This window comes from Bacillus rossius, chromosome 11, assembly GCF_032445375.1.
Source record: "Bacillus rossius redtenbacheri isolate Brsri chromosome 11, Brsri_v3, whole genome shotgun sequence".
NCBI lineage: Eukaryota > Metazoa > Arthropoda > Insecta > Phasmatodea > Bacillidae > Bacillus > Bacillus rossius.
Window position 1 is genome coordinate 39714978 of NC_086338.1, and position 24722 is coordinate 39739699.

At 37.1% G+C, this 24722-nt stretch overlaps 1 protein-coding gene across 4 annotated transcripts in view; it reads left to right on the plus strand.

Annotated features, from left to right (window-relative positions):
- Positions 1–19541, plus strand: part of LOC134536844 (plasma membrane ascorbate-dependent reductase CYBRD1) — a 168892-nt gene extending 149351 nt beyond the window's left edge. For 2 of the 4 annotated variants that reach the window (XM_063376855.1, XM_063376857.1), the window contains exons 3-5: positions 301–509; positions 4718–4887; positions 15533–19541. In XM_063376855.1, coding sequence (XP_063232925.1) covers positions 301–509; positions 4718–4887; positions 15533–15677 — 524 coding nt within the window. In that variant the 3' untranslated portion in view covers positions 15678–19541. Of the gene's footprint in view, positions 1–300; positions 510–4717; positions 4888–8361; positions 12278–15532 lie in introns of those variants that run through there. The other 2 variants (XM_063376854.1, XM_063376856.1) reach the window with 1 other exon arrangement.
- Positions 19542–24722: the final 5181 nt, after the last annotated feature.

Genomic DNA, 24722 nt, shown 5'->3' on the forward strand with positions numbered 1-24722 from the left:
ACTCTACACACTCGGGAAAACGCCACCTGTTCATTGGCTGCTGACTTGTGATTCGACACTTCTTTGAGCGAGGGTCTCTAATTGGCCGTCATTACTCTATATTTAACAGTGAACCAATTGCAGAAGCAGCGCTAAGGTATGATTATTTGAATTGTAGCATATCACGAAATGAATCCGCGAATTTTGCAGGTCTATGGACATTACTAAAGAAACAAAACAATAAGAACGTACACAGCGGACGGAGGCCCTGAGAGGTGCGGCGGGGGTGACGGGAAGGGGGGTGTGCGTGTCGTCCCGCAGCGCTGCTGCTGTACCGCATCTGCCGCTGCTGCCGGCGGATCTACGTGAAGCTGTTCCACACCATCTTCCACGCGCTGGCCATCCCGTGCGTGGTGGTGGGCTTCATCGCCGTGCTGGACTCGCACAACCTCGCCAACCCGCCCATCGCCAACTTCTACTCGCTGCACAGCTGGATGGGGCTCGTCACCATGGGCCTGTTCGCGCTGCAGGTGAACCAGACCATCTGCTTTGCGATTGCACGAGGGGAAGCCTTCATTTCACTGACGAGAGAGGGAGCCACGCCCGAAGTTCCCCGAAGTTCACGCTCGCTTCCCCCCCCCCCCCCCCCCATCCCCCGGTTCTATCTCATTGGTAATAATTGTTAGGGACCGGAAAAATTCGCGGGTTCAATGACCTCCAGGATGAACTCCATAGTTCTACTTACACTCGGTCGAATCTCACCCTCTCATTGGCTGCTGTCTTGTGAAGGTGTCCCAACGTATCGGCCTGTGATTCGATACAGCCTTCGGTCGGGTGTTTCTCACTGACCCAGAGTCATCCAGGTGAGTTGTGAGCCAATAGCAGAGGCAGCACTGAGGTATAACTATTTGAATTTCAGGCTGTCGTGAAATGAATCCGCGAATTTTTCCGGTCTCTAGTAATTGTATAAACCGGTGTGGCATTAAATTTTGCGGTCGATTAGGATAGGTTAGCTACATTATAAATACATAATTTAAAACCTCGTGGATGGTTGGTTATATTAAGTAAGTATAGCTACGTTAAAAATACTGTACAATCACTTTATGGTTGCTTAGCAAATAACCTTTTAATATGTAGCTATCCAGGGCTAGGAAACCGTTTACATGATTTCACAGTATCTTTAATGTAGCTATCCTAACCAATTCAACCGTCCACAGTGTTCTAAAGTATTTATAATGTAGCTAACCTAACCTAATTGACCATTAGTTATCATGAGTTACAATGAACAAAAAAGAAAAACCCGAAGATGCGCGATCGGACGTTTGGCTTTCTCGTCTGTGAAATAAGGCTTCCCTTACATGAGGGTAGTAACAATAAGTAGTCAGGTGCGTGGTGGGGGAACCGGTAGAGGAGGAGAGTGCGTCAACGGCGACGCCGCTACAACGCATGCGCCAGCGGTCGTATGGGATAGGTACGTAGCGCAGCATGCTATATGCTAGTCAGGGTCGCAACAACTAAATTTCCAAAGGGGGGCAATATACCTTTTTATAAAGAATCATCGATCCCCCCTATTGAAGCAGGGGGTCCTCCCCCGGGAAAATGTGTATTTAAAGGTGGAAAATTGTGCTATTTAAGCAGTTTTATTATCTAAAAATTGATTACACAGCACTTTCATTGCCCCAGTTTGCCCCCACTTCAAGGTTTCAGAGGAGGGGCAAAATTCCCTTGCCCCTCCATCCCTGTTGTTACGCCCCTGATGCTAGTTGTAACGATCAAAAGGGGATACGGCAGAGGAGAGGTAGAAATGACGCTACGGAATTCTCGTAACGCTGCTCGTGTTTGTCTACTCCTCAGTTTTTTTTTTGTTCATTTTAAATCATACTTGCATCCCCACCAATCACAAATTAATATCTGTTGTTGAATATAAAATACTAATAACATTCAAAAACTGGTTCAGTCTAAGAAAAGAACACTTCTTTCTTCCGCGTGTTTACCTTTGTTTAGAACGAAACATACAACTCGGAAGTCGAAATAAGGCGTAGTTTCTATGAAGATTTAGGTAATAAAAAATTACAAAGAACTATTTGTTTATTTGAGTTCAATTCCTCGTTGAAAATTCAGTAAATTGACTGTAAATTTCTAACAGTGCTCAAAGGCGGAAGTTGGTGGAAGTTTGTTCAATAGCTTGAGAGGAATAATCGTAAAAATTCCGTCATAAAGTGAGTGTTTTTAGACGAACATTATAACACATCAGCATCAAATTAGCGTTAAAATCTTGATTCACCCACACAATTTTGTTTTATTCAGAGAAGATGTAATCCTCATTTGTACCTCAAATTGTTAACATGACAGAGATCTCTCCCTTACTCCTTAACTTCACGGAGTAAAGTACAAGAGTCACCAGGACTATACCTGTCCACGGTACAGCTCAGCCTACATTCGTGATAGCACGCTAACAGAATTTAAACAACACAGGTTAACACCCACAGCAAAGGAGCCTACATCCAGGCTACATTAGGGCAACCTTGTCATCAAGATGCACGATGCCAATATTTAATTTTAAAAAAAAATCTGAATTTCGGACTAATTTTTGACTAACTAAACATAATTTACCAACGTGAACTCAAAATAAAGCGCCTGATTTGTAATGATAATTTTTCTGTTATTAAGCACCTAAAATTAAGTACTTGTACAATATTAAAAGTAAAACAATGTTACTTGTATATTTTGAGTGTAATTTTTTTATTTTTTAAACTTTTTTTTGTTTCTTTTTCAATTTTAAGGCCATTTCCACGAACTGAAGAACCTAACATTTGGTTTTTTGTTTGTTATTTTTTTGTTGATAAGCATGACAATGCACATATTTTGGGCCTTATTATAATTGGATACTCAAAAAATTGTTGTTTATTTTTGTCCCACCTTTATGCACAGACAAGAGAATTCATATGAAAGCTAATTGAATTAATGAGAACTCATCTGAGTTATTAATTACATTTAAAATTTTCCCCATTTTTTCTTTAGCTATGCCAGCTTTAACTTTTTTTATTTTAATATTTTTTATTACATAGTGTAATTTGATGGAGTCAAATGTTTTTTGAGACACTGATAATAAGTTAATAAAATGTGTTAACAACCAAACCAGACGACGTATATCATGCCGAATATTCTTAGCCAAGCGCGTATCCAGGGCCCCATTTCATCCTCCTTTCGAAGTGGAGTGTGGTTTTGGGGGGAGGGGAGGGGAAAGAAATTTTTTTAAAAATAAATACTGAAAAAAAAAGTAGTACGTTTGTCTCAACTTTTCGAAAGAAACTAATAACGAAACAGAGACACCAAGTCATCTGCGAGAAGTGTTAAAGTCATTAGCTGAAGAGGGTAATGTAGTCAACATATTGAAAGAGGTTCAGTTGTAAAAAAAAAAATTCTCTACTTGTAGCTAGATACGCCCTTGTTCTCAGCTGCCGAAATGTTCACCCATTTGATATGTAAATTATTGTTTTAGAAAATGAAATAGGTACAATTCCACAATATGGATTTCAAAATGTACAATTTTTTAAATATCTTTAACTTCTAAAACAATTTTATATCAGCTCCATCAAAATACTAGCTGTTTGACGTATTGCTGGTGGTCATTAGACATTAGTTCAATCGAACCTGGTTGCTTTCAACGCCGAAAAACATTGTCTTTACTTTTACAAAAGATGCCTTTGGAAAAGAAATAGTTTGTAATACTACAAGAAATATATAGTAACTTAGTACAACACACAGCTATTGTTATTTCTTGCTAATATGAAATACGTTTTTCGAGATAATGCTGCATATTTCTTAAATAATATTTAATTGATGTTTCATTCAAATGTTTTTTTTTAACTATGGACATGATAATCGAAAATTCAATAATTTGGACTTTATTTTGTTTTATTATGCTTATTAATGTACGCAGTCAATACTGGAAAGCTAAACAGGGAACGGTTTACAAATAAGTTTAACCATCGGAGGTACTGGGACAACATATTATAGCATAAATGCCCCGGTGGGGATCCGAACCCAGTATTACAGCGAACACTTATTTTGTAGTGATGTAGTTGTTATTGTGTACAAATTTACAAATATCTGTAATTTTACATGAATATATCTGTTCCATTTACAAGGCTGCTTGCCTCACGTTGTCGGACATCAAAGACATTCATTCACCAGCCGAATGTTAAGGCCTGCGACATTGTTATAGAAACCTAGGATTCACTGACCCCGAGTCAGACGCTCCATATCAGCTGATGTTGGCTTTTTATCCGCGTGTTTGTGTGTTCATTTCTGTTGTCCATTGTTGATAAAAAAAAAGAAACGACAAGTGTAGGTTCTTGCAGCGCTGCTCGTGGTCGTGGGTGTCGCTCGCCCGAATTCCGGCTCTGGATGGGACGGGGTCCGTGCTCCTTGTTTGCAGTTATCTTTGAAAGATTTGTGCAATGGGAGTGCATGACTTGATGAGTCGCACCTGTGTTTCCGTACCATGTGCATCTCTGCCTGAGGACGGGAGTAGATAGCAGTTCCCGAAACGTCGCTTATTTCTGTTTTGGTAATTTACAACAGCAATTTTTTGCTTACTTTTGTGTTTTTTGTCTTTTTTGGGTTTTATTTATTTATTTCTTTATATTTTCTTTATTTTTTAGTTTTTCTTCAACAGAAAAAGTTCTTAGCAATGGAGTATGTCCAAAAACTTACATCAAGTCCTTGTTCGCAGTTCGTGGTGGGCTTCTTCAGCTTCCTGATCCTGCTGTGCTGCGAGAGCGCCACCGCCGCCTTCAGGGCCGCGCTGGTGCCCATCCACGCGACCTTCGGCATCACCACCTTCATGATGGCCATCGCCACCTGCCTCACGGGCCTCACCGAGAAGGTGTTCTTCACTCTCGGGTGAGCGGGGTGCCGCAGTCCCCGGACGGACTTGCCGTGACGGTGGACTGATCATTAGAGACCCGTGAATTTCGCGGATTCAATGACCTCCAGGATAGACTCCAATATCCTCTACACACTCGGGCAAATGCCAACTGTTCATTGGCGCTTGACTTGTGAGTCGTCTCGACTGGGTGTCTGTGATTCGACACTTCTATGAGTGAGGGTCTCTAATTGGCCCTCAGTCCTCCAGATTAACAGTGAACCAATGACAGAAGCAGCACTAAGGTATAATTATTTGAATTTTAGCATAACACGAAATGAATCCGCGATATTCACTGGTCTCTACTGATCATTCATTAAACTCGTGGATTGTGGCTTCCCATCAGATCGACCTGCGGGCTCGAGAGCCCTCGGTCCGAACAGCTTCTTGCCAGTCAAAAAAAAAAAAGTATCAGTCCATCAGCTGGGTGTCTTAGTTTATACTGTTTGTTTACTGTGCTGCCATTATTCTCCCTTTTCTAACCTAAAGTGCAACTGCAAATCTGCAACATCCAAAGTTTCTACAACATTCTGCAATCAAACGATACACCCAACGGCAACAGCAAACACAAGACTGATAGTGTGTGAGGAGGGCCTCAGTTCAATTCAAACAAAACTGTCAGTTCAGGCTGAGCCTGGTCCGAATTGTGAGCGGGACTGATCGTGTGTGTAGGAGGGTTGGGGGGGGGGGGGGGGCTTTAAGGGCCCCCATCACGCACAGTTCGGCCTCTTCCGATCGGCCTGACAGGCGGAACTGGCGTGTTTGGTAAAGGAGGGGGGGGGGGGGGGTATTGCATTACCTAGGGCTGGGTCTTCATTCAGTTCACGTATACCTACACACGTGCAAAGGAAAAACATTGTCGCAATCTGCTAACTTGTCGCATGCTTCTCGCGGAGCGATTCAAATTTGTAACTTTGCAGGTTTTTTCGTTTCCGGACATAATGTTCCTCAACAAAATTTGCATGTTGTGGCATTTCCTGCCACTTTTTTGTAATATATGCCCCGCGATTTGCAAACACCCTGTTAAAGTGTTCCCATGTGGAATAAGTATTAGCAGGGATGTGTTAAAGATTAATATTGTGTTCTTGTGGCCGTAATTATGGAAAGCGTTCAGAAGTTATTTTGAAACGTTAAGATTAGCTGGGACATACTATAAAAGCTGTGGCCAACATATATTCCAGGTCCAAGTCGTGTGCTACCGTCTAAAATGACTTAGCTGTCGATGAAAAGTCTATGCCTAAATAAAAAAAAAAATATATGTGTCACCCATTGCCAATCCAATGAGAAGTGTTATGCCCGAAGGCATAGTCCCTGGTTCCCATGAAAGGTTATTTTTACATTGGTTTCAAGTTGACTTCCATGGTATAAGGCTGGAAGGACTACAAAATCTCCTATTCTGGATCATGAAATACAATTAAAAGAAAAATATACTCAAAATTCTGTGCACGAAAGAACAAAACCAGGCATTACAAGGGGAAATGGGATGGGTAACCCAAGTTTATGATACACCATTATTTCTTATCTTTTAATAAATATTCTCTTTTCTTTGGCACGCTTCATCATGGTCACTGACCTTTGATTGAGTGATTAGGATTGAAGTCCGACATAATTCCATCACCAACTCTTGAGAGTATCATCATACCATCACACATCTCTCACTATCACTATTTTGATTCGGTTGTAGTGGAAGTTTTAACACTGCATTCATAAACCACCTTCAGAAGTTTTAAATTTAAAATTATTTCTGGAACACTCAAAGAATATATCTTGTGTAGATAGATTTTTGAATTTAAATTGCATTCCTGTGCACGAAATACTAAAGTAAAATGTAAATACCATTCTTAAGTTTAGGTATAGTAATTTTTTGAGTTTAAAAAAATGAGTGTCTCGTATTCATGCACTAATGCAACAAGTTCTTCACTACAGCAACATTGTTATACCTTATTAAAAATTTAGCTTAACATGAAGCATGAATGGTATATGTTGATTCTCGCTTTAGATAGTTGCGGCCAACGTCAGTCGACGGGCCCAGAATCTAATTGTGAAATTAATCTGAGAGTTCCTGCTATTGGAAAACACCTGTGCATGTGATTCTCTGTAGTTGTATGTCAGATAGCACCATGTTTTTTTTTTATGCATACACACAGGTGGGGCTGAAAGTTGGCGAGTCATGTAGCTTATTTTTAATGCTTGGATGTGACAGTGACTGCTTTTAATTGCAAGTTGGTGTTTTTTTTTTACAGCCTGCTTGTTTATGTCTTTGATTTTTAGTGTCAGCAGGCTTAACCTTTCAGTCTGTGTCCACTGAAGTGGACAATTGTATGTCTCAATGATACGTGGAGCTTGTCAAGCCTTGAATTTTTGAGTTAAGGTGCACCTAAATTCCAGTGGACATCATTCTTCATGTCTATGAAATAAGTAAAGTTTTATTTTACTTTAATTTAATAAACTAATTATATGTTAATATTATAACTATAGCATAAGATTATTACCACACAAAAAAAACGGAGTGAGTTGTATCGCTACATTATCTTTTTTTTTTTGCGTGAAAACATTTCTCGTGAACCATCAGGTATAATTTAAGAGTAATGAAATGAAACTAGCCTTTTTTATGAATGTATTTATTTATATATTTTCGGTTAATCTTAAAATTATATATTTACATTTATAAATTGGAAATAAATATATACTTTACTTTTAGATTTAATACATTTAAAACGGGGTAGTGAAGTGAGAAGTACGACACGTATGGTTAGCGAACCAAATGCAAGACAAGCGCGTAGGTAAGATCCAAGACAGGTCCCGGCGAGGGAAGTCTGTTCACGTGGGTCGTTCTTTAAGCTCAGGCCTGAATTGTTTATCAAAATTCTAGAAAATGTTTTGTAAACTGTCACCCGGCACAACTTTCCACTCGACAACTATTTTTTCTTCTGCTTAGCTAACTTTTTTTTTTAGAGCACCTCAACATCCACACGACGACACACAAATAACTGTCGTGTAGCCTTTTTCCATTACGGAGTTATGACCAAGTCTTTGGTCGCGCAGAGTGAATCTTGAGGCTCTTTTTCAATTTTTTCCACCACATTTTTTTTCCCCCTTCTCGATGATGTAGGTGCACAATGGCGTAAGTAAGAGCACTAACAGGTAACGTACAGTGGACTACATTCATGTAATCTATATTTGTCATTTAATCACATCCAACGTGTTTTATTTATTAGTTACTGTAGAAAAAATGACATATTTTTAATTTTTGTAAAAAATAAATTCTGTATTCATTTGTGTGTGTCTGGTCCCTCAGATTATTTGCCAAAATGTTGGACTTGACTCTCAGAAAGAGTCAAGTCGGCCTCACTGCCTTAAGTGAAGCAGTATTCCCCCAATGCGATGATCGTTCGAAGAACTGGGTCCTTGAGTGTTTTGTCGGGCTCCCTTCCCCGGGGCGCGGATTCCAGCAAGGGCTACTCCGCGCTGCCCGACGAGGCGTTCCTGGTGAACTCGCTGGCGATGCTGCTGACGGGCTGCGCCATCGTGGTGGGCTACATCGTGATGCGCGAGGACCTGCGCTACCGCGGCCACGCGCTGGTGCCCGCGCACGGCGACTGACGCGGCTATCCGTGCCGTGCCGTGCCGTGCCGAGTGTGCGAGGAGGGACTGGGAGGCTCGCGCCAGAGAGCGTCCAGTGCTGTTAAGGTCGGGCCCCAATCAACGTGGCATCAACACACACGTGGTGGACAGTTTCACAGCATTTAGGCACTTCCGCAACGCACGTCTGGCACGGCTGGCTACGACGAACGTGAACTCGAACCCCCGTCCCCTTTGGTTCTTTCCTTTGTTCGGTTGTTAATGTTGCTGTAGTCGGCAGCACGTTTTCATAAGGAAAAATAAAAATATATATATTATTAACAGAATATATGGACGGTCCCCGGGTAGAAGGTAACTAGTTGCATTTTGGCGATTTTAGTTGATTTGAGCAATAAACTCTTTAAGTATACTTAGAATATTTAATGCATTTTTAATCATTGGCAACCATGTCGGTAAATAAAAGAATAATGCAAGACAAATTTAAGTTTTTTAAATTCAATTTTTATCTAAGAGTTTTTTTTTGTTTCTCCTGCAAAAAAGTGAATTCTTGACTTGTTACCTATTACCCGGAGACCGTCCATATATTTTAGCACCCAAATTGAAAAAAATTAAAAACAGAAGTAAATTTATCCTCCTAAGGAAATTTGACCGCTGTGTTCGTAGTTTTATCACGTTGGCACGGCAGATTCAAACAATCTAATCAATACACACATTTTCTTATTTATTACTCAATTTTTTTTCAAAATGACAGCGAAGTAGGAACATTCGGAGATCCTAATTGGCCAAAATCATATCACAGTTTCAGTAATAACGTGGTACTAAGCAAGTGTTATAAAACGTTTAGTAAACTCTACTTAGTACTAACACCGGGCTTGTGTAAAGCTTATCGCAATGTACAATTGTAGCCAGTCGGGTTGAATTACATGGAGTTCAACTATTATGTGGAAAGCTTATGTTGATTGTGGCCGGGCCTTTAGCATTTGAATGCGAGTGGCCGCAGTGTGAATATTTTTTTATGGCAGGAAAAATTGTGTGTTTACTTATGAACACATGTCAGAAGTTATACTTCTTTGGCATGATTAAATAAAGATAACATCAAAAGGAACAGTTTGCACAACATTTGTCATATTAAGGAGAACCAACAAAGGGATAAATAGCATTGATGCCATGATGGTTTTAACACTATTTTCTCAAATAATTATAAGTAAACTTGAAAAAAAAACAGTTTTTGCTTGTTTCATCATTTTAAAAAATTATTTGCTAGTTATTGTAGCTATTAGTTAATTATAAAAATGTATATGAGCATGTGCAGTTCAGTTTTTACATAATCTATTTTTTATTCGTTTGAAAATAAAACGCATACCACATTGTACATCTTATGTTTGAATACAGCTGTACAAAATGTACATGTGCATTAGACTTCATCCTGTTACATTTTAATTTAATTTTGCACACACATTTCATTACGCACCAAAATTTCACCTTCAACATGCCTAAAGGAGTTAACTTCGAAAAAACAAGATTTTATGGCTTTTGACATTAATTTTTTAAAAACTGTTTGTTGATATTAGCCTAATATTTAATGGTTTGCAATATGTACACTGATAGGGATCACAAGATGTACAAATTACTAGTTATTGTTATGAAAACATTTATAATACATCTCATCATAAAGAATATATTCGGCCATGTTCCAGTTGGTCTATTTGTATACAAAATGGTCATGTGACCCAGTTTTGTCGCCAAAATCTGTGATACATTTTCATGATTTGAATTTTGCATTCTGTCTACTTCAAAGCTTACAAATTACCAAATAATAAAATACGAATTACTATATCACAGCTATATTAGTTTAAAAACTTACAGTGCTAAATACATAAATAAATAAAGTTAACAGTGTAAAAAAGAATTGTCATCTATCAGCTATTTTATACCTAAGGTATAATAATAATAATAATAATAATAATAATAATAATAATTAAATAATGTAATATTGTTATAAAATTAATTATTGATTTAAATTTAACATTGTTACCTATTTTATTTATTATTAGGGACAAATTATGTGGTGAATTGTGATCAAACCAAAATAACACATAAAAGCAAACACTGCATAACACCAAAATGCAACTTAATCCTCCATATAGCACCGAAATTCATGTGATATCATGGAATTAAATAGCATTGAACTAAAACTTAATTCAAACCATAAAAAAGTAATATTTTAATGTTTGAAATTCAAGTATTGTCCTTTTTTCCAGACAAAAAAAAATACTAAAGTGCATGGCTTAGAAAAATTAATTTAATTTGTTTTACTGTGCATTTCGTCATGAATCACTTTTAAAACACAAATGTTCACTTATTTATTTATTTTTGTTATGAATGTATATGTGTTAGACCAATTAATTACAAATTATTTTATCTTAAAAATGCAGCATATAAATATTACCTCTGTTTTGGTTGAGTAAGTATTACAAAACGGTTATAGTAAAAAATAAAAACATTAACATCGAAATCCTGTGTTTTAAAAACGAATTTGGACTTAAAATAAAAACCATAAAATCTTGCTCTATTTATCAGTAATTATTAGTTTACATTTGTATGGAACATAGGTTGTGCTTTCTGACCACCAATGCCAAATGCAAACAAGTCACAATTACAGTGGTGTACACAATGAAAATTACCATTTAAAATTGCCAAACCAGTCGGAACATGGCCTGTCTTTCGTCGGAACAAAATGAGAGGCTGTTGATGTGATGGTCATGTTTCATATGCAGTTTCTTGAATGATTTTTCTTGGATGTAAGTGTGTACGTGATTGGTGGAAAACCTTTGGGCACGTACCACTGCCGAGTGATCTTTTGTACTAAATATCGCACAAAACTCATCAGGTTGGACTTTGACGTAAAATAACACGGAAACAAAAAAAAAATCCTTGGGTCATAAGATATAGTTTGTAAAAAAATTAACCAAGAGAACTGAACTGAAGGACTCGAGTATGTAAGCATGAAAAAACAACAGAATAAGAGAATATAGCTGACGAACAAGGACAATTTATTGAAAAATCACCAAATATAGCATACAAGGTTTTGCATCTGCAATGACAAAACCGAAATTTGCTCTATATTTTTTGTATGGTTGTTTCTCATTCTATTTTTAATTTGTTTTGTATGTGAAGGTTTTTTTTAAATGTTGTTTGCTCATATCTTTTGATAACAGTGAATCTTTAATTGCTTCCTGTGTTTTGCTATTTTATGTAAAATATTAAATTATTGTGCAGTGACATCTTCCTAGAAATTTTCATCTTGCCCACATTACGAAGCCAAGAGAAATGGGTAGTAGATACTGTACTCATTATGGTGGTAATGAAAAACCCAGCAATGGGTGTGTATAATGAATGCATTGTTTTTAAAGGTGCAACAAGTTTTTGCATGAGTGAATACAGTAGGTAACTTATGTAGCTATAGGTACATACATATCTTAATTGCATATATATATTTTGTTATAAGGTTTTAATATTTATGAAAGTAGCTCGTTCAAACAGTGCTAAATGAACAATGTAATTTTTAAACATGTTTTAAATTATAACTGATTAAATTTTTTTGGTCAGTACAAATGTTATCAGTGAAGTTGGACTAAATGTATTGTTCTAAAGCTATAGATTATACAATATTTTAATATTTTAATCATTAAAGTATGATTTGTATTTTTTGATGATTTTTTTATAAGTTTGGTTTGATACTGGATCATAGTTTATTTTCAGCAATAAAAATTTGTGTGCTACGGATCAGTTTTTTTTTTTTTCCATTATTTATCATTTTATTTTTGTTTTCATGTAGTAACATAATCAATTGATTATTGGACTTAAAAAAATTATGCAACTTGGTTTTAGAACTGAATGAATGAGTGAGCTTAGCACAATTTCTAAATCAAGGTCATTAGAGACAATGAGGGGTGATTAAATGAGAATGAATCATTAGCAGAAGAAACAGACTACCCCAAGAAAATCCACTAGCCCACGATTATGTTAAACTCGTTTCACACTTGTGAAAATTTCGGAGTTGGTCCCCACCTGAAATCAAACCCAGACCACGTTTATCTGAACTCAGAGTAAAAGTAACTTTGTGTGAAATGTGCACTGTATTAATACTGTTTCTGCATAATGCTGCCAACTATAACATAGCTCCAAACCAGGGTGTCTACAAATAGTATGTCTTGAAGCAATTTCAGGACTTTTTCAGGACCTTTTAATAAAATTTTCTTACAACTGTTAGGTATAACAGCAAATAAAGCAAATAAAATGTAGTACAAAATAGATCTAGGCTACTATTTGCAGGAAACGTGCTGATTTTTATGTCATAAAACTAAAACATTTTTAGGGATCATTGCCACATAATTGGATGTTCTCTATCTATTTATACTTAATGTGTAACTATGAAGTAGAACCAAACGTCAAATAATATGTACAAATTATCGAAAGGCTGCTGGAAATTAAAGTTTTGTGGCTTCCAGCACCATTAACATTTATTTCGGCACATTATGTGACTACTCCTTCAGTTTCGTTACTTTTAGTGACTTTTGTGACCTTTAGGCAACCTCCAAGTAGCTTGTTGAGGATAAGATACTTTATATCCACACCTGGACAGACCCATGACAATGCAAGAAGTAATGAATGATTCCAGGAGTGCTGAGAATGAGTGAAAGAAGAAAGAAGCCTGTATTTTTGGAAAGAAGCAAATAATTTTATAACTTATGTCACAGGAGTCGAACTTTTGTAACTTTCCGAATTAATGAATCTTTGACAAAGTTTATTTTTTCAGATTTTGTATCCGAATTGCAGGCTGCCAAAAGCTTAAATGATAGCTTTTCAAGCTTTTTTTTTTTAATCTGCTATATTTATTGTTTTTTATTGTTCATGACTTAAGACAGCCAAGAGAATAATTTACTGACTATTTTATTTAGGTGACTTAAAATCTATTACAGTAGAGTCTCTACTAACCAAGTTAATGTGGACCGAAAAGAGCCTTGGATATGATAAATCTCGGATAGCACGAATGGAATAAGAAAATGGTTGTGGTTTTAAGCTGGCCTAGTGGTATCATTTTTCGGGGTGATGTTTTTTCCCAGCTTTTATCCAGTGTGGATTCTTGCACGTCACACCATGATTCGCCCAACCAGTAAATGGCATCTTTGAGTTAAATTTTCTTTAGGCTTTCAACAGCAGTTGGATCATTTTCTAGGTCAGAGGTTCGCAAAGTGTGCTGCGGCACCCTGGGGCGCTGTGGAGGGTAAACAGAGGTGCCGCGAGGCGCTCCTGTTTTCTCTTCTCCGGAAACTTTACTTATATTCGCAATAAACCATTTAAATCGCGCGCACTGCATGCACCACTTGCTGCGTTTGCCAGTACTCACACTCGAGGTGTATTCGGAAATGAGATCACCAAGCTCACACGTCACATTGATTAACTTTCCATTGAAGTTTTTAGTATTTTCTTTAATAATATATTCTTGTGTGTCAGTTATAATATATGGACCTGTGTGAACCTCAGTTTGTGGTATGTGAGCCTCAGATTGTAGTTGTTTTCAATTCTGTGCTAATGTGTCATAAAAAATAACTTTATTATCTTTTTTTGTCATTGTACACATATTTTGACTAGGTAGGGCGCCGCGACAAAATACTAAACCTGTAAGTGCGTCACAAACTGAAAAAGTTTGGGAACCCCTAGGTACTCAAGCAAACGTTTCTACAGTCTTTGCTGGTAATTGCGTTTCAAATCAGCTAGATAACATGGAACCTCGGTTAATCGAGAGTCTACTGTATTTTATTTCAGTTACACTATAGCCCCTACAGGGTGGCATTCAAGATATGAGTGCTTAAAATGTTTTTATTTTTTAATGTATTGAAAGTGAAGATTTAAGTGGCATGGTTGTTTGCAGGATAGCTTAAGTTGACGGGACCTTCCAATTACCCTGGAGATCCCAAACAACTTGCTTCCCAACTTAGCGATTTTCAAATGTGTAGAAAAGTGTAACTGCGTCTGATTACAACACAGCAGATGCTCCTGAGAATGCAGAGACTTCATCCACAGGCAGGAGGTTAAACATGAGCTGAGCATCCACTGGAAAAAACCAAGATAATGCAAAATTTTGGTTTACTGCTTTTTGAATTACTAAATCAAACATGCATGCTACAGCTCACACAGATAACTCAATATTAACTGAATAATATTCTCTTTTATTTATTTCTATTTTTTTTCACAAACTATAACTTATTATTTTGTGTTATCTATAGGTTTATCATCCAAGCATTCATTTCGTCTTGCTAAACATATTATTTTGAGAGAAACAAAGATAAAGATGCTTTATCTTAGACTACTATTTTACTAAAACCTGCCTGTGTACTTCTGCATTAGTCTGTAGAATGAGGATTAGTGATGCATTGCATGTGATGTACATAGTGCATGTGTTTTAATTTCTTATAGCTGATTTTCATTTCTAATAGTACTGTGTAAATACTTATTACATAATCACTAATCAGTTTGAAATGTTTTCAACCATTAGAAAAGTGAAACCTTCTGTTATCGTTGCTTGTTTCTTTTTTTTTTACCCTTACAGCAAATGTTGTTTTATCTTGAAGTCAAGGAAACCATTAGATTCATTTATTTAAAAAAAAACAAATGTCATTCTTACATAAGCTACCTGTGATATGACGTTTGACTGGAACCTCCAGCTATCCATACTGGAATGCTTATGAATACATAACCCTACACTCATTAGCATACGGAGATTTTCATTTTAGTTTTTTTTTGTTGGAAGGGGGCAGGGGGGATGATACACCCCTGCCTGTATGTACTTGCCTGCTGTAAGGGAAATGTCTGAAGTGATGACCGTACCATCGGGTGGGCAGCAGTAACTCCTGGTTTCACAACAGCACGGTGACCCAAGCGTCCTGACTTCTGGAGAGGTGTGTGACTGTGTGTGGCGAGGGGCGCATCTCAGGCGCGCCACTAACCTTGTCCCCCTGTGTCTTGGTGTGCTTGCAGTGACTACGCCACCATGCCCGAGGAGGGGATAGTTGTGAATGCTCTGGCGATGGTGTTGGTTGCTTTGGGGATTCTGCTCTCGTACGCCGTCAGGCGGGATGCTTTCCGCACGCACGTTAAGAGCTTCGTCACGGAGAGGCTGTAAGCCGGGGCCACCCCTCTCCCCTCCCACCCGCCCCGCACCGTTCACTGGGGTCCAAAAACAAAACATAAAAAAGATTGAGAAAAAAAAAATTAACTTTCATCATATAGCGTAGCTGTTACTATGAAAATCTTCACTGTTCATGCTGCACCTGTCTTCTTGTGCGTGATTGATTCATGATGACCTGCACCACAAAGAAGAAGAAGGAAGGAAGGAAAACGGGAACATCTTTCGATACCTCTCTCGTGAGCAGCAGTTCTGAAGAGGAATAGAGAGATCCCTGTGCTTACGTCTGCAATCTCTATGGGCTGTGCTTGGGGAAAACAGCCGTCATCTTGCTGCCATCACACGCTGATCTCGCCTCGCCCGACAGTGTAAACTTTCGCCTCCTGCCCGGCGCGAGCTCTTGACGCCCGACACAAGGCCCAGCGCTCAAGCGGGTTTGATCCCTGCCACCCGGCACGACTCAACTGTATGTGCATCACGTCGGTGTCCCTGGTGGTTCGAAGCGGCGGTCTTGGGAGGTCCTGTCGCCTTAATCCTCCGTGCATGATGGGCTAATGTTAAACCCTATAAATATTAAACCAATTTTTAAGTGGGCCATAACACTTATGTGTTATGAACATCGTGTATAAATATTTGTTGTGTAAAAAAAAAAATCCCTTGAAGTGAGCATAGCTGTTTCTTCATTAATTTGCAGTTTTTGCTCGTGATGAGCACTATCAGAATTATTAATTTCACTTGGTTCAACACTTATAGTACCCACAAATAGTGCAAACAATCATAAGTTTTATTTGTCTGCATTTTTTTAGAGTTGTTTTTCACTTTCTATAATTTTAAATGCTGTTGTGAACAAGGGAACAAGACTCACGATTGTAGAGGAATGAGGTAGTAATATGTTTTTTTTTTGTTCGAAAATCAAATATTGTTTACACTGTCTGCTCAGGCAAGGAAGCAATTGCAGTCCGTTCTAACCGATCTGGTCTCCAGACTTCCCAAACCAGTGCAATACGTTGTCCTTGTGGAGACTTTCAACGTGCCGTTTGAAAGACACTTGCATATTACTTTACGGTGACTTTTAGACCTTGGTGTTTTGTGGTTGACGTCTGCGGCATGATCACTGGAAATATGGATGTCAATGTGGAGTTTTGCGTTGGGCTTTGGTTGTGTAAATATGTTAGGTGTTATTATATAAATTGCATGATGTTATATATCTTGTTAAGAGGTCAAGCCTTTCACCACACAGTTCGTTTGCACTTGCGTGAACGTGCCGTGTCACGCATCGCCAAACCGGGAAGTCTGAGAGTCCGTGTTCGCTGCGTGTTTCATTCAATCCTAAAAGTGTGTAGTAACTGAATGTGTTCACTTTTGTAAGTGTTTTTTGGCTAGCATAGCTGCTCTCGTGATTCAAAGAATGCAGTTGGTGGACCAATAGCATCTTTGTGTTTCGATGCTACGACTTTTTCCGTCACCGTGGCACCATGATGTGCAGGTGACAAGTACGGTGAGCTTGGAGACTGGTTTGTGGTGACGGAGTTGTTTGCTGCTGTAAATAGTTTACAAATGTGTTTCTAGCATGAAAGCTTCATATACAATGTATGTGCCATGATATTTATTACCAGTTTTTCTATTTTACAAATCTGACTGCGGTGAAGGTCTTCACTCAATAGCAGCGTTGAAAGAAATATGTATGTATGAATATTTAGCAGTGGAAAATATTTGGGGGAGGTTTGAATGGGATTTGCAGCAGAAGCAATTTTCATGGGGTTGGTTTACCCCTCAACATATGAACAGTTTTAATTATCAATACGTATACTTTTCTCACATAACAGTTTCAATTCTTTTGAAGTTCACGGACGCTTACCACCAAGAGAAACAAAATATATTGAAATAAAGTATATAATGTGAAAACAGAAACTATCAGGAAATAATAATTTTGATGAGGCAGAACTCATAAAAAAAATGCTAAGGAACCGTCACAGTTATTATGTTAGACTTGCCATTCAGTTTGCTCAATTTTCTTGCTAGGAACTCATAGTCAATAATGTTGTCACAAAGATGATTCTGTCATACAATAATATCATTGTGAATCTGAAACTGTCTTGTGATAAAAATAAATTAAAAAAAACATCAAATTTGGCATTGAAGTAATTAAATTCGAAAGAAAAAAGTCTGAAAATACAGATCATCCACTGTTGAATTTGGTTGTGTTATAAAAACGTGTACATACATGAAAGTCTGCTTTTGAAAATGTGCATATTGTAAACCAATACAATTTATTAATTTTCTTAATCAAAATGTATGAAGCATGCCTGTTAAATGTGATTTTAAAAAATATATTATGCTTATATAAAGAACTTTTTTGAGAAAAAACAATTTTTGATGGCAAAACATTTTTACAAATCATTCCATGTTTCTGTAGAAGTAATGTAGATGTTGCATATAAACTACATATTGTTTAAACAGTGTTTCTGGTGGACGGAACAGCTGTTTTTGAAGGTTCAATTAGTAGTTAAGTGTTGGAAGAGGAAAAATGTAGCAGTTACTTGGGTAAATTATATGTATCTATTTATTCTTCCCGATAACTGAGATATTGGTCTTTACTTTTGTTTAGTTTCTGTCATCACAAGGAACATTGCGCTTATTTTTATTCACTCGCACTGTATTGTCTATTTTATGTATTACTTGTTTAGCAAAATTTCTTGTATTTAAATATTCCTACTGTTCTAATGATATGTTTAAAAGATATTTTTATATTTTGTCTAATGGTGGTGCGACATGTCAACAATCTGAACAATTTTTTTTCCCCAGTGTAGCTAGCGGATCTTATTGGGTCCAGCAGTCCATTTTCAAACTGTTGCATCCGTGCCGTACCTTCAGAAATGATGGAGACATTGCATTGTTTACTTTTTCAGTTTTTAATGTAAATTTTTTTTTTTTTTTTTTTTCTGGTTTGTGTCTCCATCAACAAGTTGCTCAATTGTAATACAGAGGAAAACATTGTAGGTTATTCAGTTTAGCTGTTTGAAGAAATGTTTGGAAAAAAAATAAAGGTACCTAGTTCAATTTATGAATTTATGGGTGTGATTAACATTTTTTTTGCTATGGGTCAGGAAATATCTTCTTTGCAGAAAATTCAAAGGCTGCTTACACGAAGCAAAATTTGTGACATAATGGTTCAGCTGCTGATTTTCTGAAAAACACTTTGATTTATTGTTTCTATATTTTTTTTAAAGCATATTTTTAATTTAACATAATTCTGTGAAATAGCTGATCTCTGAATCAACTACAAGTGTGTTAATACTTGCAACATTTTGAGTTCTGCGATATTGTTGCAATACATCTTCAGTTACTTTAAGAGAAATATTTAGACTTTTATCATTTCCAAATTATTAATAAAAAATGTTTTATTAGTGCCTACAATCTATTTTACTTAGTGCAGTAAATGTTTAAATTACTTTTTTAATTTGATTTCAAAGCAGCCACCTACTTCAGAAAAACAAATTCTTGTAAAAGTACTTGCTAAAAGATTTTATGGATGCAATATCTGATGCCCGATACCAAGTGTATCTTTGCATTTTGTGGAAGGTGACGAAACAACTTTTATTTTGTGTATGTGAAACATACTTGCAGCTGAATCTAAGCAGAACATTTTTTGCCTCAAATGTGTGATCCCGTGTTTAATTTTAATTTCTGAAAAGCTCAAATGAGACATAAGTTGTTATTGCACGAGAAGATGTCATCCCTTTGGGACCACTCGTGCAAAAAATTGCAAATATTGGATGCCGTGCCACAAGGATCGCGGTGACATCTTGAATACACTAATTAAATGTAATTGATTTTAAAATTAAAGTATTTTATACATCTTGAGAGTCTTTGATTCTGTTTTTTGCCCCCGTGGTACCAATATTGCTGTAGATGACATGAAGTGTCAAGTGTTAATGACCCAGACTTTTGAAGGAGGAAAACGTTAATTGATAATAAGTCACACACACATATATGTCAATCTTAATTTTGTGAAAATGTCATTTAATCACAATAATTTTGGAAAGCAGGCTCCAGGCCTGTAGTTTGAATGTCTACATGGTACAGGATAGAAACCCCTCCCCTTCATCACCCATTCTTCCAGAAACAATATGGAAATACATACTGAAAAGCTCTTTAAAGACATAGCTGGGTGATTACATAATTCTTGCTGTGTATGTTTTAAAGACTCTGCAAATGTTTTGTTTTTGAATTCAAAATTCAAACGTAACAGAAGTTATTTTGCGACAGGCAGTGGTGTAACATGTAGCATGTTTTGTTTTTGAATTCAAAATTCAAACGTAACAGAAGTTATTTTGCGACAGGCAGTGGTGTAACATGTAGCACTATCATCATGGAACCACCTGCCCTGTCTTATTCTCATCCACGACCTTCTCCCCCCAAATAAAATCGTAGTTTCAGCACTGATGATCAGTCATCTAGATCTATTCCAATGGAAACTGTCTCTCTTTATAAACTTTTTTGATAAAAGTTCCATATCATGTAGGTATCCAATCTCTTCATCCTGACGGCATGATACTGAATGCATTGAGCCTATGTCGCCCAGTGTAACTGAGCCTTGGGTAAACTCGTTAAACTTGAACACGTCCAGTGAGCTTGTGTTAGGAATAAACTGCCTAGTTTGCCCCCTTACGAAGTAGTATAATGTGCACAGAAACTATACCACTAGTGGGACTAATGTAAAATAGGTATAGAATAGCATTAGTTTTTACCATATTTATTCTTTGGCATTTGTATGAGTAAATTCTAAGCTCAATTTAAATTTTTTTTCTTGAGTGCAAAAATGATGTAGACAGTTGAGAAACTGCCTCACTTTTAAATATTGTATTTTTTATCAAGCTTTTTGTTCCCGTAACAATAGTACGATTCATATTTAGTGTCTTTAGTAAAGTATTTGTTTTTTGTTCGGTTTAATAAATGATTATATGTAGGGTATTTGGCACGCATGTAATTTGTAACAAAAATTAATTTTTCATAAATGATTTTCGATGTTGGGCTGAGGTATGACATAAGCTCACTGTTATTGTACAGCGATTGTGATGATTTGGCTTAACGATTTCTTTTGGGAGCATAATAAAATGCTTTATAATTTTATGCCTGTATTTATATTTATGGCTGCGATCACCTACTCGCGACATAAAAAAATTTGGAACATAATTTTTCCTTGAGGATTGTTTATATTGTGTATTGCTCACACACTAAGACTCGAAAGTCAGGAGTGGTTAATGTACCCATTTCTTTGTGCATTTTTGACAATCTGTGGCAGTTATATAGGAGAGACGCAACCCTGGCAGTGTGTGGGAACGTGCCCCACGACCCAGTGTAGTGGGTTGTGAGCCACAACATACAGTTAGCTAAATGTAAGGCAAAATGGTATAATCATTTTTATTGTACACATCTGTACATTTTTATGATACATCAAATGTTACACTGTAACAAGACTACAAATGTCTTGCATTTACATTGTACATTGCAGCAGCTGCAGATAGTGGCCATCCAGTTTCAGGTAGTTGAACTAAGGTAGTGTGTGCCCTCCAGTGGCGTAGCCAGGATTTGTGTATGGGGGGTGTTAAGAAGCATGGCCCCCCCGAATTAAAGCGGGGGGTCCTCCCCGGGAAAATTTGGATTTTAAGGTGTAAAATAGTGCTTTTTTTAGCAGTTTTCGGTACTTAAATTTAAATATTGTAATGGTAAAAATTTTATTAATTTTAATATGAAAATTGTTTGAGTGATGAATAAGAAATTAATTAAAGATTTGGTGCTAAGGGGGGGGGGGGGGGTTGAACCCCTGAACCCTCCCCCCCCTGGCTACGCCCCTGGTGCCCTCGAAACGGCAGGGAATGCATTTTAGAAGATTTGAACTTTTTTTTTTTTACGGGTAAGGAGAGAGAGTCCACAATAATAAACAATAACAAAAGGAAATACATCGTTTAACAGAAAAAAAAATTTTTTTGAACAATAGGATGCTAGGATTTGTCACACATTTTCTATCTACAGGTCCAACAGGAGACTCAGTTTGTGTTGTGATATGTTAAACGGAAATTTGTTGCCACAGTGCAACGGAAGTGGCAACTTTTGCACCCGCGAGAAAAAATAATCTCCAGAAGACAAAGCTGTGAATCTGTGGTTGTAAACATTTTTGAGGAATTTTTAAAACAAATAATATTCTGGCCGACGAACGAACACTTATGTCAATCCTGCCCAAACAAATCAACTGTTTGCGAAAGTTAAGCATTAGGAATTCCAAAAATCCAACATGTTTGCAAAAAAAAATCTTGAAGACTTGTGCTTACAAAATTCCGCTGCTGCATTAAAATTAAACCGAACGAGAGACAAAAAGCTGCGTGATTATTTTATGAACTCATACAGTCACTCATTTATAGCTTTGCGTTCTGGATGGTTTTCTTGTGGATCGAAACGTTGCCACTTTCATTGCACTGCGACCACCAATTTCAGTTCAGCCTACTGCAATATAAACTGTTGAGCTTTTTGTGGAATGAACCACGTGTTGCCACGGGCCACCCCACACTAGTCTCACAGCCCATATATGTGTTTTAAACCTCACGGTTACACAAGGTCACTGTCTGTGGCGATACATGAAAAACATTACAGATACTGAGAACATAAATAACATCCAGCACCGTAAAGATAGGGCTGCAACAATTAACACTTTCAACTGTGGACATGATTCAGAATACATGGCAGGCGACTGAATATCATCTAGACTTTTACCATAGCCAAAATTGTGTTGATAACAATGTGTACTCAGCTAATTGTAATACTTTATTCTTTTCTGAACATTTTAACACTGGAATCCCGGCAATCATTCTCGATAACCTGTATATCGAAATTTAAGTTTTTTGAGTGTATTAGCACTGGCCTGTATTGTATGTTAAGGCAGGGCCGGAACTAAGGGGGGGCATGGGGGGCATGTGCCCCGGGCGGCAAATATCAGGGGGCGGCAAAATATTAAAAGTGGTTCACTAAAACAACTTGATTCTAGTCATTAAAAAAAGTTTTGAAAGTGTACATATCGCAACCAATATGTTAGCCAAGGAATTAAGAAATTCTATTTAACTTGATTATGCATAATTTGTAAATATATTCGTACTCCAAATGCGTTACTTCACTCTAAGAAACAAGTATTACCATAATTCGTGGTCTGGAGTGAGTAAAACCACTGCGATGAGAGCTGGTATCTCAAGGACCCGTTTCGCGGGTGATCACTTGGCTGAGCAAGATGTAGCCCTTTCTCTGATAAATACCCTCATTTTACCATCCCCTACTCAGTCGCTACTGTGTTTTCGTACCATGTGCGTCTCTGCCTGAGGACGGGAGCAGATAGCAGTTCCCGAAACGTCGCTTGTTTCTGTTTTGGAAAAACTATTGTGTTTGTTTCGTCTTTTCGTTTTGTCGTGTTTTTGTCTCGTTTCAACCATTGTGCTGAATTTTTTTTGGGTTCAATATTTTTGTGTCATGATGATTTGTGGTTATTTTTTTCGTTCTCTTAGTACATTTTTCTTTGTTTTTCTTTGTTTGTTGACCATATTCCTGTTACGGAATATTTTGTGGTGTTTATATTCTGTTGACAACAGCAATTTTTTTGCTTAATTTGTGCTTTTTGTCTTTTGGTTATTTTTACTTATTTATTTATTTATTTTATTTTTTAGTTTTCTTACAGAAAAAGTGCTTAGCAATGGCGTATGTCCAAATGTAATGTTGAAAGTCATTGACAGATTAATTATGGAACTGAGTAACAGGTTTAAGGCTTTGGAGAACATTAACAATAAGTTTGGATTTTTTAGTGGTGTTCAAATTCATAAAATGGAAGTAGAAGATTTAAAAGTCAAAGCAGCAGAATTAGGAAACACAGGGCCGATCTTAACAAAGAAGAATTCGTATTTGAAATTGAAAGTATTAAGCACCATGCATTAACAGTAGACTATGAATTAAAAGATGCTACAGCATCAACAATGTTGAGCCTTATCTACAAAATTAAATTGGAGGAGGCACATCCTAACATTACTACTGCTCTGAGAATGTTTTTCACCCTTCCAGTTACAATTGCGTCAGGTGAAAGAAGATTTAGTAAACTTAAACTTATTAAAAGCTATTTGAGAAGCACGATGGGCCAGCAGAGATTAACAAATCTAAGTATTATTTATATCTATTGAACACAAACGAGCTGCTTTGATCAATTTTGATGATATTATTAACACTTTTGCAGCTAATCATGCTCGAAAAATTAAATTTTGAACTGAATTTCTTTGTATGGTTATCAATACAATATTATACTTAATTCAGAAGCACATGTTCCTTATGTAATTTGAGTACTTAATAAACTTATTGGTAAGACATTAATTTTCACTGTTGTGCAAACAATAAACAATAGTTTGATAACAGTCTACTTCATTATAATAAAAATGTAATTGTATTAGTTTTCCAATTAGTATACTTGATAAATAAAAGTTCTCAATTATGTATAAGTGAATGGTATCATTTCAACCACCGCTTCTAACGAAAAAGGGTATTTTATAATGTTGGTAAGAAGGGGGCGGCAAATTAAGCTTTGCCCCCCCCTAACGAATCTCCTAGTTACGGCCCTGTGACAGTCTACTATTTTCACTGTTTTACTATGTACACATCATATTATCAGGCAAATCAGACGCTAAAATTCATCCAGCCGACAGTGTCAACGGTAACGTTTACAAATCGGTCCGTTGGACAAGGTCATTTCTCCTCCAAACAATATTTCTCCGGAGAACAAAAAGAAAAGAATTTCTCGGGAGATGTCACAGTCTCAAATGAAAGAAATTTAATGTGGCTAATGCATGTTTGAAGGGGGTAGAAGTGATATATAAATGACCTTATCACAGGGAACATATTAGTCTTCATCACCATTCATACAATAAAGCGAGACAGTAAAGTAAAATGGAGATGTGGTGTTTTCCAACAGGCCTATTCAAATGGCGTGGTAGGTACTGCCCAGAAGCTACGACCCCA